The following is a 12,895-nucleotide window of genomic DNA, read 5'->3' on the forward strand; positions in this document are numbered from 1 at the left end:
GCCAGGTTTGGGGATTTTTGTGTTGACGGCAATAAGAGGTGGGAGCTGTAGCAGTTATGCAATCTGACGCTGTCATCCTCCTGAGGTCTCCAGTAATGGGACCCATGCTCCTTAAGTGGATCAAGTTGAATTAATTACATTTCTATTGGTATTACAAAACACTATGACCAAGGCAATGTGAAGAAAAAATGGTTTATTTGAGTTTATAATTCCAGAAGGATAAAAGTCCATTATAGATATTGCTATTGGGGCTGTCTGTAACAAAGCAGATGAAATTTGACTGTTTTGGAGGTTAGTAAAATATTTTTTTCTGTGTGATACTGCTTTATAATAAGAAAGACTTCATTATTCTGTTTATAATCCTCTAATGTGCAATGAATTAAATATGACAAGCTTAATTATGGGAGCAAATCAGAAGCTATTTTAGTTTGAATCTTAGTTTTTGAGTTTTACTTTATTTGGCATCTTTTATAAAGTCATGGTCCCAAGGTGGTTGGAATTTGAAATTTAAAACTGATCTTTTTTTTCTTTTGGCCTTCATTGCACTTTTTTAAAATTTAATTTCATTTTACGTTCCATCAAAAGTTCCCCCCTTCTCCCCCTCCAGCCCACCCTCTATCTACTCTTCCCAGGGGTAAGGGTTCCCATGGGAAGTCAGCAAAGTCTGGCACATGAAGTTGGGGCAGAACCAAGCCACTCGCTCCTGCATTAAGACTGAGTGTGGCATTCCACCATAGGGAATGGGTTCCAATAAGTTAGCTCATGCACCAGGGATAGATCCTGATCCTACTGCCAGGTGCCGCACAGATAGTTCAAGTTTCACCACTGTCTCCCACATATGGGGAGCCTAGTTCAGCCCCATGGAGGCTACACAGCTGTCGGACTAGAGTTGCTGAGTTTCCAAGAGCTTGGATTAGCTGATTTGTAGATTTCTCCATCATGATCTTGACCTCTATTGCTCATATATTCCTTCCTTCCTCTCATCAGTTGGAATCCTGGCGCTATAATAATACATGTGATGGATGGAAACTGAGATTCTAAAGGAAGGAAGATCATTTTCCAGAATTGCAGCTCTCTTAAGTGCTGAGAACCTTTTAGTTTCTGTCTCTAGACTCTTTCACATATGTGGAATAATATATTTATCCTTTTACGTCCTGTTTGTTTTACTTCCCCATGTTTTAGCATATATAATAACTTTTGACATGTAGACACTGCTTTGTTTACCTGTTTATGTTTGATGGGCACTAATATTGTTTATACCTCTTGGCCATTCTTGAAGAAGCCCTGTGAACATTTACAAATGTTCTTTGGGATATTTATTTTTAGTTCTTCTGTTTACCTAGGAAGGATATGCAGTTCATTGTAATTCTGTTAAAAGTATCAAGGAATGCAAAAGTTTTTTTACAAAGGCTGTGCCAATATATCTTCCATTACAGTGTGAGAGTTTTCATGACACACATGGTTAAACAAAAAAGTACAGTCCAAATCAGATCTGAAAACTTCTCCATATCCTTAATGACCCTGTTCTTGTCTGTTTCTAAAAGTGCAGCTGTTCCAGTTGCTATGAAATAGGTTTTGGTTTCATCTCCAACCTGGGGAATAATAATACAAAGCATGGTTTGTTTGTTTGTTTTGTTTTTTGTTACTTATTGGCCATTTGTATTGTATACCTTCCTGCCAGAAATCTTAATTTCTTTAAGCCCAATTGAGTTTTCATCTTGTTGATTCTTAAAACTGTTGCCACACACAAGATTTGCAAATCTGCTCTGTATTCCATGTGCTTCCTTTTTTACTCACTTGATATATTTTCAATGCAAAGAAGTTTTTAACTTAATGTCCAGCTTTTCGTATTGCTTGCCTTTTATTATAGTTAGTAAACCAATGCCAAATTTAAGAACATAGAGAATTTTTTTGTTTTCCTACTCTTAAGTTTAGGTCTTTGATCCATCTTGATTGTTTTGTAGACAATAAAGAGTATAATTTTATATTTTTGCATGTGGCCTTGCCTTTTTTTTTGGTACTGTTTATTGAAGAGACTATTGTTCTTACCACCTGGGTACATTCAAACAAGTTGCAACAATTGCCCACCCATCTTGGACAAAAGTACTATTTCTGTGCATTGATCTGGCATCAGAGTCAGAGAGGATAATGCAACACAGTCAAGTTATGTGTCACAGAACTTATAGATTGAATATCCCTGTCGCTCTGTCTCTGTCTCTCTGTGTGTGTATTTATTATATATGGGAATTTATTAGAATGAGTAATAGTCTTCAGTTCAACAATTTCTAATCGTGAATGGAAAGACTAAGAACCTAGCAACTGCTTAGGCCCATAAGGTTAGGTCTTCTTTGTATGTTGGAATCCCAAAGAAGTAGGCTCCAAGGCCAGTCAAGGAATGAACTAACAAGGCGAGGGCAAGCAGGCCAAGAAGAAGGAATCTTTTCTTCTTTCATTTTCTTATATAGGCTCCCAGCAGATTAAAGGTGTGTCTTCCAGCCTTAACACCTGTTGTCTTCTTGCGTCAAGATCCGAAAAACAAGGTGCCTTCCGTTTCTTGATTGTAGTCATTCCAGATACAGTCAAGTTGACAACCTAGAATAGCTATTTCACTACGGATGAAGCATTGTTTCACACATATAGAGAATCAGCAGAGGAAATTGAGTTTTAGTAATGGATGCCAACCCTCCATTACTGGAGGATCCATTGCTGTAGATGATGTTTGGCATTTAGTCTTTTTCCATCCCTTTTGTGATACAGGAAAAGGATATCTTTCCATCAGAGAAAGGATAAACTGGTAGGTTTGGCTAGGTTTAATAACACATGATTAAACATAACAAAGGAGTTCAAATTGGGCTTGAAAAGAGAAAGAGATTCCCACACAAAATGAAAAACTCAACATAGGCTATTGGACTCATTTTTGGTTAGAAAATACACAAAACGGAAAGCCCTTTTTTTTTTTTTTTGTCGCTACTTGAAGGCCAAAAAACTGTATATGCAAAGTTACCATTCTCAAGAAAATGATTGCTAATTTGTCAAAAAATAAAAATCAGGTAGTCTGAGGAATGGCTCAGTGGATAAATGCTTGCTGCATAAGCATGGACACTTGAGTTTGGATCTCCAGAAACCATGTAAAGAGCTGCAGAAAGCAGCACTGATTTGTTCACTTTGTATAAATACAAGTAATTTTTTCTATTGATTATATAATGTAAGTGTCTTGTAATGTCATTAAAATAAAAGTATTAGTTTTCCTGAGAAGATAACATTTATGTACTTTTCTTGCACTATGCCCTTAACTAAAATACCCAGGTAATATGTTGCATTCATTTAAGGAAGTATACATTTTTTTCTCCAATCTTAGAAAAAGTTCAGCCTTTCATCTTTGATACTTGCTATGTGTTCTTCATATGTTGCTTTTGCTATGTTTTGCCAGTAAGTTGAGGAAATTCTCCATGAAAGAATGTTGGGTTTTCTCAGGTGATTTATTCATTCATTCATTTATTCATTCATTTTTCTTTATTTTAGCGCCAACTTAATCTTGTTCCTTCCTTCTGTTGATGTTATATATTGCATTGATAGATTTTCATATGTTGGTCACCCTTACATTCTGGTATAAATTCTACTTGGTCAGGATATACAAACCTAATATTTCTGAATTTAGTGTCTTGGTATACTGTGGAAGGAATTATTTTTACCTATATTATTAATGGACAACAATAATGTCTATGGAAGATAACATCAGTCCAGTCCAAGATTACTTATTTGTAGAGTTTCTTTCATTTTTTAAAGACTGAGAACAATTCTTCAACATTATTTTGGTTTTTTATTTGATCATGTGTGCGCACACATGTGCCTGTATGTGTATGTTCTTGTGTTTGTGGATGCATTTGTATATATATGTAGGTGTATGTGCATGTCCTATACTTATGGAGACCAGAGGTGAACTTTAGTTCCATTCTCCAGATGTGTAATGGTTTGATTGAAAATAGCCCTCATATCCTCATAAATTTGATTACTTGGTTTCCAGTTTGTGGAACTGCTTGGGAGGGTTAGGAATATGGCCTTATTGGAGAAGATGTGTCATGAGTGTGGACTTAATACTTCATAAGCCTCCTGCCATCCCTAGTGCACTCTCTGCTTCCTGTTTGTGAATCAAGATATGAGCTCACAGTTGTTGCCCCATTGCTATGCCTACTGCCATTCTCCCTGCCATGATGGTGAGGGACTCCTATCCCTATGGAACTGTAGCCCAAATGAGTCCTTTCTTCTGTAAGTTGCGTTTTCATGGAGCTTTATCACAGCAATACAAAAGTAACTAATCCAAAATGCCACCCACCTTGTTTGGAGAGAGAATATTTTACTGTCCTGGAGCTCACCAAGTAACTAACCTGGATAGCCAGTGAGGTCTAGGATCTGCGTAGGGCTCCTACCTAGCATTAGGTTTGTAACTGTGATTTACTATGCCAGCCTTCTCTATTTTGGCTCTGAACAAATCTACCTAATATTTGACTTCTATATTTTTAATTACATAATAGTTTATAATGTCAATGTGTGTGAAAGAAAACATCTTTCTCCGAGTTCCTCTAGCTGTAACTTCATGGAGTCAGTTTTACTTTGTTTTAAAATAAAGTGTTGTAAAGTTTTTAAACTTGTCTTAGTTTTATTACTGCTATGAAAGAAAACCATGACCAAAAGCAAACTGCAGAAGAATGGGTTTATTTGGCATATGCTTCCATTGGATGATAGGAACTCAAACAGGGTAGGAACCTGGAGGCAGGAGCTGATGCCATGGACGGATCCTGTCTGTTGGCTCCCCATGACTTTCTCCGCCTGCTTTCATATAGAACCTAGGATCACTCAGCCCAGAGTAGTCCCAGCCAAATGAGCTGGCCCTGTCCACATTATTCACTAATTAAGAAAATGTCCTACAAGCTTGCCTGCAGGCTTCCACATTAATCACTAATTAAGAAAATGTCCGACAAGGTTGCCTGCAGGCTGAACTTATGGAAGCATTTTCTCAGTTGAGGGTTATCTCTCTAGCTTGCTTAGCTTCTGTCAAGTTGACTTAATGGTAGCCAGTACAAAACTAATGATCATATTTTGCTAGTCGGAACCCTTTCAGGCTGACTTATCTGTCCTTTTGACATGTCCACATAAATCTCTCATTCTTTACATCTTTTCTTGGTATATTAGGATCATCTAGGCAGGCTCATATGCTTTTCATAGAAGTTGAAATTAACCTTTTCTACAAGTAAGCAGGATATGACCTACCCCGCTAAAAAAGGTGCTGAGCCATGTGGCTAACATATATAAAAATAATGGGATAATATATGCTATAAGAACTAATACAAAGCCTGAGCTAATGGGCCAATCAGTCTTATAACTTATGGATACCTCTGTGTGATTTTCACTGGGACATAACAGCTGCGGGAACTGGGCAGAACTGAAACCCCAACAAGCCGGCCCTCATGTTAAAGATTTATTTTTATTTTATGTGCATGATTGTTTTCCTTGTATGTATGTATGTGCACTGCATGAATGGTACCTGTGGAGGCCATTAGAGGGTTTCTGGAGTTACGTGTGGTTGTGACCTGCCATGTGGTTGCTGGAAATAGTACCTGGGTCCTCTATTAAAGCAGCCAGTGCTCTTAATTTCTGAGTCATCTCCTGTCCCCTAAATATTTTAAAATAAGTTCTTAGAAAGAAGTAAAACTTTTAAAATGATTATTTGATTTATATGAAAAAAAAATCTTCAAAACGTGGAGAGGAATGAGATAGTTGGACTTTTAACATTTTGTATAAAAAGAAATACAGCTTCGAACAGTTTTTCATCAGAAGAGTTCCTTCAATAACTTACTTTTAGAATTTCCCAAGGTTCTCAGAGATGCCACCTCCAGGGTTGGTGCCTCTGATCTGCTAAAGTGAAGAGTGGGAAAGCTGCTTGCTCCCTTTCAAGGGGGAAAAGATAAATTTGTATCTATCCAGTCCACTTCAGTTGCTTTGTTATATTCCTGTTTTGCTTTTCTCTTGTGTATTAGATTGCAACAAAAGATTTTGTTGGAGGGATAAATTCTATAAGCAAAACACTTTAAAACTTTCTAGACACAACGGGACAGTTGCATATAGAACTGCAGAGCGTTTATGACAATATTTATAAGACCTGTGCAAACTCAAAACAGAGTAAACCTTTGCATGGAGCTGAGGAGATGGGCATGATGTACCCTTGTAGCTGGAGACCTGTTAGCAATTGATAGCTGCTGGGAGAAGATAAATTAGACTTACTTAAGGCTGTGACCCCTGCTTGGTCAACCATCAGCTAGTGAGGACCCTAATCATGAAAGTATTTGTGGAGCACAAATTCAGTTTTAAAGAAACAGCTTGGGGCCAGGTAGAAAGGGAGGTGGGGTGAATCTGATGAGAGTTGTGAGGAGTACGAATGTGATCAAACTATAGTGTATGAGATTTTCAAAGAATAAAATATTTAGAAGGATGTTTCAAAGCTATTGTTTAACTGGTGAAGGATTAGTAGTTTGTGTCCTATGAAGGTACCACGTGGACTATCAATTGAACTTTTCTTATAAAGATATGATTTTTGTCTCCTTTTTTATATTTTTTTCTGTCTCTTAAAAATCTAAGCTTTAAAAAAGCACAAAACATTTTTTAATGGAACATTATGCTATTTTGTTATTTTAATCTGATAAGCGAATTTAGCAGACAGTATTTGGAGATTGTAAAGTAACGCCAGTTCAGATCCCAGGTGCTTTGTAACCGACTTTCTACTTGACTCCTTTACAGTGTTTTCCCCACTGGGGAAGGGGGAGTGTTCCCTTGAAAGAGAAGAGAGTTCAGATAATATGCTTGTGAAATACAATTGAAAAAAAAAAAAAAAAACCTGTGGCCCCAGGAAGTAACTGCAGCATTTCCATAATGTTAAGTGACAAAGATTTTTTTAATGCAATTATTTATAAAAGTGTGTGATCTTTTGTGTCTTAAAATTTTAACTTTAAAATTGGATTCCATTATATGCCTTTTACTTTTGAAGGTGTGTGTGTCTCCAAGGAGTCCAGAGAAAGGCATCAGATCCCCTGGATCTAGATTTACAGGCAGCTGTCCACTGCCCCAATTGGGTGCTTGGAACTGATCCTGGGAAGAAAAACTTGATAACCATTAAGCCATCTCTCTAGTCCCTATTATGTGGTTTCTAAGTTTTCCAATTAGTTCCTCCTTGAATTTAAAGAGAGTGTCTTGCTTGAATGCATACTTTTGTGTTTAGAGAATTAAGCTCACCAGCAATAGACTGTTGAAACCATCATTAGGAGAACGCTCTGAGAGCTACTTTCAGGAGAATGCACACTGGAGAGCTGATAGTGCTCAAACACAGAAGTGAGATTTATCTCCTGTTGCCTCCAAGAGCAGACAGAATCAGCATTGCTGCCAATGAATGGATCCTGTAGTAGTGAATGTAATGAAACCTATGTAAAACACTAAACCTTGAATGTCAAGCTTCTTCCTAGTACTTAGAACCTGTTACTTTATTGTGTCTCTACAGCACTCCTGCAAAATAACTACTCTTACTCATATTACAAAGGCAGTGGCCAGTAAACTTGCCCAAATAGATGTAGCATAAAAATGTTATCGTACTTCAAATATAATATGCTTCTTCATAAGTTAATAGCAAAAGCAACTGTTTATATTTAGTTGAATATAAAATAAAATATTTGGCAAGTCAATCTACATTGCCAAATATTTTCAAAAATGTTTCTTCATTAAATCTGTAGAATGATTATGAACAACTAAAATTAATGTTCTTGATTATGCCAAATTTTGCTAATGACTTTGAAGTCAAGTATAAAACATCATTGGCCATGTACTGGTCTGTGCAGAGTGATATTCATAGACTCCAAATGTTAGTTGATGACATCAACATGACAAAGTTGTGATATAAGATTTCCCTCTGTATGCTGTGATTACCATTGATTAATAAAGAAAACTGATCTGGACCTGTAACAGGGCAGAAGTTAGTTAGGCATGGAAAGCTAGTCTGAATGCTGGGAGAAAGAAGGCTGGAGTCAAAGAGAAGCCATGGAACCTCTGCTGGAGACAGACAGATGGAACTTTACCTGGTAAGCCACAGCCATGCGGTGATACACAGATTAATAGAAATGGGTTAAATTAAGATGTAAGTGTTAGCCAATAAGAAGCTAGAGCTAATGGGCCAAGCAGTGATCAAAATAATACAGTTTCTGTGTGCTTATTTCGGGGCTAAGCAACTGGGAACTAACTAGTGGCCTCATTCAACAAAGCTGCAACTAGAGGAAGAAGTTGAAGCCATTAAGGAGGAACTGCTGTTCTTGAAGAAGAATCACAAGGAGGAAGTCAAAGAACTGGAAGACCAGCTTGCCAGTTCCAGATTGATCATGCAACTGGGTGCCCCCAAATCTCAGGACATCAGCAAGATCTTGCCAAACATCCAGACCCAGTATGAGAAGCTTCCTCAGAAGAATGAACCATGAGGAACTGGAGAAGTACTAAGCCCAACAGATTGAGGTGAGCACCATAGTGGTCACTACCTAGTCTGCTGAAATCAGACACTAAGACCACATTCCTGAAGCTGAGACATGCTTTCCAGGCCATGGAGACTGGCATGCAGTCCACGAAAAATCGGGTCAGTTTGTGATACAGCCTTGAGGACATGGTGGCTTGATACAACATGCAGATGGAGCAACTCAGTGGGTTCCTTCTACAGCTGGATTCAGAGCTGGCACAACCTTTGGCAGAGAGGCAGTGCCAGACCCAGGAATACAACACCTTGCTGAATATCAGTCAAGTTTGACACTGAGACTGTCACCTGCCACAGCTTGCAAAAAGATAGGGAAGACTTGAGGCTTGATGTCCTGACTGCAGCAATTCCATGCAAACTATCCAGAGGACAAACGCCTGCAAAGTTATGGATGGAAAAATGGTGTACCGTACCACTGATACTATAGTTTTGAGGTACTGAGGCTAAAAAGGAAGGTACCCCTGGGACTAAGGGACCAATAAAAGTTGAGAGGTCACTAGAGAAAATAATAATGATAGTAATAAATCAATTAACAGAATTAGCAAGCCATAAAATCAAGTATGTTTATAGAGACCCAAAACCTTGTAATAACTTCTGTTGAAACCTCTAGACAGAAAGTGCTTATAAGAAAAAGGAGTACATTTTACTGAACAAAACATGATAGGTTCATAGTAAAAAGAAATTGTTACTTCAGATTGTAACTAGTACTTCTTTTGACTGCACTAAAAAGTTTTAAAGTGATAAGTCATACCAAAATTATGTAATTATTTGACTCATATTTTGTGTTTCATTATGTTCTGCCTTTTGTTGCTTTTTCATAAGAAAGCTTTGTATCATGCAGAATGAAAATGTCATTTTGTAAAATGCTGACTCATAAGAAAATTCACCTTGAGGCTACACTAGTTAAATAAAATATTGATCTTGGTGTGAAGATGAACTTTTATTTTCAACAACTGATGGATTTGTGTTAACATTTTCCTATTAACTCACAATGTTGATTTTTCTTTTCTGTGAACTCACTGAGAGTTTTTTTTTTGTCTTCTGAGGAAATTCTGAATTTCTCTAGATTTTGTGTTGATCTTTTCTTTGTATGTATGCTGAAAGACTATTATTGTCTGTATCTTTGCAATTTTGTGAATGATTGATAGATTTTTCTCCAGTGTGCATATAAATCCCCGCCACAAATATCTGTTTTCTGCTACTGTTCCATTTCCATGACCAAAGCATTCAAAGTCATCAAATTTAAAAGAGGAAGTTTTGACTTTTCGCCTTGTCATTTTAACATATATTAAGTAGGTATGGTTACTTCTGTGTCTTTGGTCTGTGTTTGATAGGAATGGTTATTTCTGATACGGGTAACACAGAAGAACATCTCGGGAGTGAGTGGATGGTAAATCAAAAGTGTTAACTTCATATTGGCTGGGAAGCAAAAAGAAAGGAGAGAGGACCAGAGTCTGACACAAAGGGTGCGCTCTGTGACCTAACAGCTCCATTGGCCATGGGCCCCACCTTTCATAGTGTTGGTCACCAGGCAGTATTACTAAACTACAGACTGATCCCTTTTCTTAGAGGCCTTGGGGAAATGTTTAAGGTCAAAACTATAGCATTTCTCCTCCAGAACCCTATGGCTCTTACCCAAATCCTCATGCAAAATGTGTTCTGTCTGTAATAAACCAAAATGTTTACCCATTCATGCATTACTCAGAAGTCCATGTCCAAATTCTCCTACTTCCGAGCAAAACTCAGTCACACATACTTGTAACATTTTAAAAAGCTATAACTCCAAAATATAATCATAATTTTCTCATATGAAAAGCAAAGCATAGAAACATGAGGAGGGATGAGACTACGATACAAATCATATCAATTTTTATATAGATGATTTTTCTCAAATTTATATGCTGTGAATAAAAGCAGTGAATCATATCTCAAGAGCTTAATGTACAAACTGTGCTTCAACTTCATGGATCTATAATGAATTAGTCATGTTGCAGATTTACCTTCCTTTTATTCTGTATTTTTTTAAATGTTGGCTAATTCAGAAATTGTAGTAGGAGGCAGCTTGTTCATACCCTTGTTCATGCCATTTGAATCACTACTTGGCCAATAGCTTAAGCATATTTTGGCTAGCTCTTAAATCTTTGGTTGACCCATTTCTGTTATTCTGTGGATGGCTGTAGCTCACCAGCAAGGTACCAGCACGTTTGTCCCTGGAAGAGGCTACATGGTTTCTCCTGAATTCGCCTTCTTTCTCCCAGCATTCAGTTTAGTTTTCCCCACCTAGCTCCACTCTGCCAAGCCATTGGCCAAAAGCAGCTTTTTTATTCATTAACCAATAAAAACAACTCACAGACAGAAGGAGTTCCCACACCAAGAAATTGTAGATTTTCTTTTGAAACTTTAATAATCATTTCTGTGTGATGATTTCTATGCCAGAGTTAAATTTAATGTAAAGAATTGAAATGTTAAATAACCTGTTTTCCATCATTTTAGGTCATGGTATTTGTACATGCTCGCAATGCTACTGTTCGGACAGCTATGTCTCTAATAGAAAGAGCAAAAAATAGTGGCCAGATTTCCTACTTTCTGCCTACCCAAGGACCAGAGTATGGACATGCATTAAAACAGGTATGTACCAAATGACCTGAAGAACACAGGAACATGATGTGCCTACTACACAAGTCACAATGGAAGATCTATAGTTGTATATTCTAAGAATTTAATTTTGCATTTTTATAAACTTTTGTGACTTGATCTTTTTAAACATTTTTTTTAAGTAAAGTAACATTGGGATGTTTTTATAAACGTTCTTTGTTCTTATTCATCCCCTTCAACTAAAGATTTTTTTTTTAAGACGGCCTCACTTATTTCCATGCATGGATCTAACTGAAGTGTTTATCTCTATCTTTTCGATTACAGCTAAGATATAAAGCACATTTGCATTCATAAAATAAGTTAACATCTTATTTTTATTTTTTTTATTATTATTTTTTAAATTGGTAAATTAGAATTTTTTAATTTAGTCAGTTTAGCTTCTAACATTAATTTGACAAATGTAACCGCACTTAACAAAAGATCTTTAAGAATATAAAGGGATCCTGAAAACGATGTCTTACTTACCTTGTATGTGCAAAGAGCTTTCAAATCATGGTGTTACTTGCATCCTTGTTAGGAAAGCAAAGCTTACAAACCAGAATCTGAACATCACCCAGATTTCTGGGTAGATTTTGTGCTCCTTATAATTTAAAAATTACTGATCTAGGTAATTTGAATAGCAGCAGTATCTTGTGATTTTTTTAGCATATTTTACATATATATAATTCACTAAAAATTTTAATCAAAATTAGGCAAACTCTGGCCTCATGGTCTAAAATATCCCTGATTCTTTTTTTTTTTTAATGGTTCTCTTGGTTTTAAAACATCTTCATACATACTGCAAGGTGAGACAATAGTAAGTTTAAAGCAGAGAAATCAAAAGATGATCAATAATGACTTGAAAGCACAACTAGTCTTAACACTTTATTACTTATATCTGTTCTCTTGTGCCACAGGAGACTGGATAGTCAGTCATTATAGACATAGCAAAATACTTTTGTTTCTTAGCTGGAACTGTGACCTGATCTGAATTTAAACCTACAAAAATAAATTTTCTATTCGTATAAAGTGATTACTTCCAAATGTATTTGTGATAAGATTTAACAGACTGTTTGCTTAATGGGTATAAGCTCACAAACCTGATGCTATGCAATTTTACATGCTCTGGTTATGCTTATCTCGAGAAACAGAACTGATAGATTGAAAAATTATGTATGTATATATGTATATATATATGTATATATATATATATATATAGAGAGAGAGAGAGAGAGAGAGAGAGAGAGAGGGAATTTATTAAAATGGCTTGTAGAACTAACAGAAAGAATCTCTGTAGGAAGGGTGTTTATTAGACTGGCTCACAGGCTATGATCTGGCTTATCCAACAATGGCTGTCTACTATTGAAAAGCCCAAGAATGCAGTAGTCGTTCAGTCCACAAGGCTGAATGTGTGGTGGCATTTCACTTGTATTTTAATGAATAAAGCTTGCCTAGGCATTGGAAAGTAAAACAGCCACACTGGTCAGCCTTACAGAGCAGCCAGCAATGTCATACACCTTTAATCCCAGTAGCTACAATGACACACACCTTTAATCCACACTATTTGACATAAAAACTGGGTGGTACATGACTTTGATCCCAGTGGTGCACGCCTTTAATCTCAGCCCTAGAGAGGATTATAAAATAGGAGACAGCACTCAGACATAATCTCATTCTAAAATTCCCGGAGGCAGGATTGCCATT

The 12,895-nt window shown here is 36.8% G+C and overlaps 1 protein-coding gene across 1 annotated transcript in view; it reads left to right on the plus strand.

The window, feature by feature from the left end:
• Ascc3 (activating signal cointegrator 1 complex subunit 3) overlaps positions 1–12,895 on the plus strand; it is a 289,294-nt gene that overhangs the window by 126,662 nt on the left and 149,737 nt on the right. Inside the window, exon 14 of the mRNA XM_050120173.1 lies at positions 11,051–11,185. Coding sequence (XP_049976130.1) covers positions 11,051–11,185 — 135 coding nt within the window. The remainder of the gene's footprint in view (positions 1–11,050; positions 11,186–12,895) is intronic.

Source organism: Alexandromys fortis, unplaced genomic scaffold (genome assembly GCF_014885135.2).
Source record: "Alexandromys fortis isolate MF-2015 unplaced genomic scaffold, M_Fortis_MF-2015_v1.1 scaffold_141, whole genome shotgun sequence".
NCBI classification, from domain to species: Eukaryota; Metazoa; Chordata; class Mammalia; order Rodentia; family Cricetidae; genus Alexandromys; species Alexandromys fortis.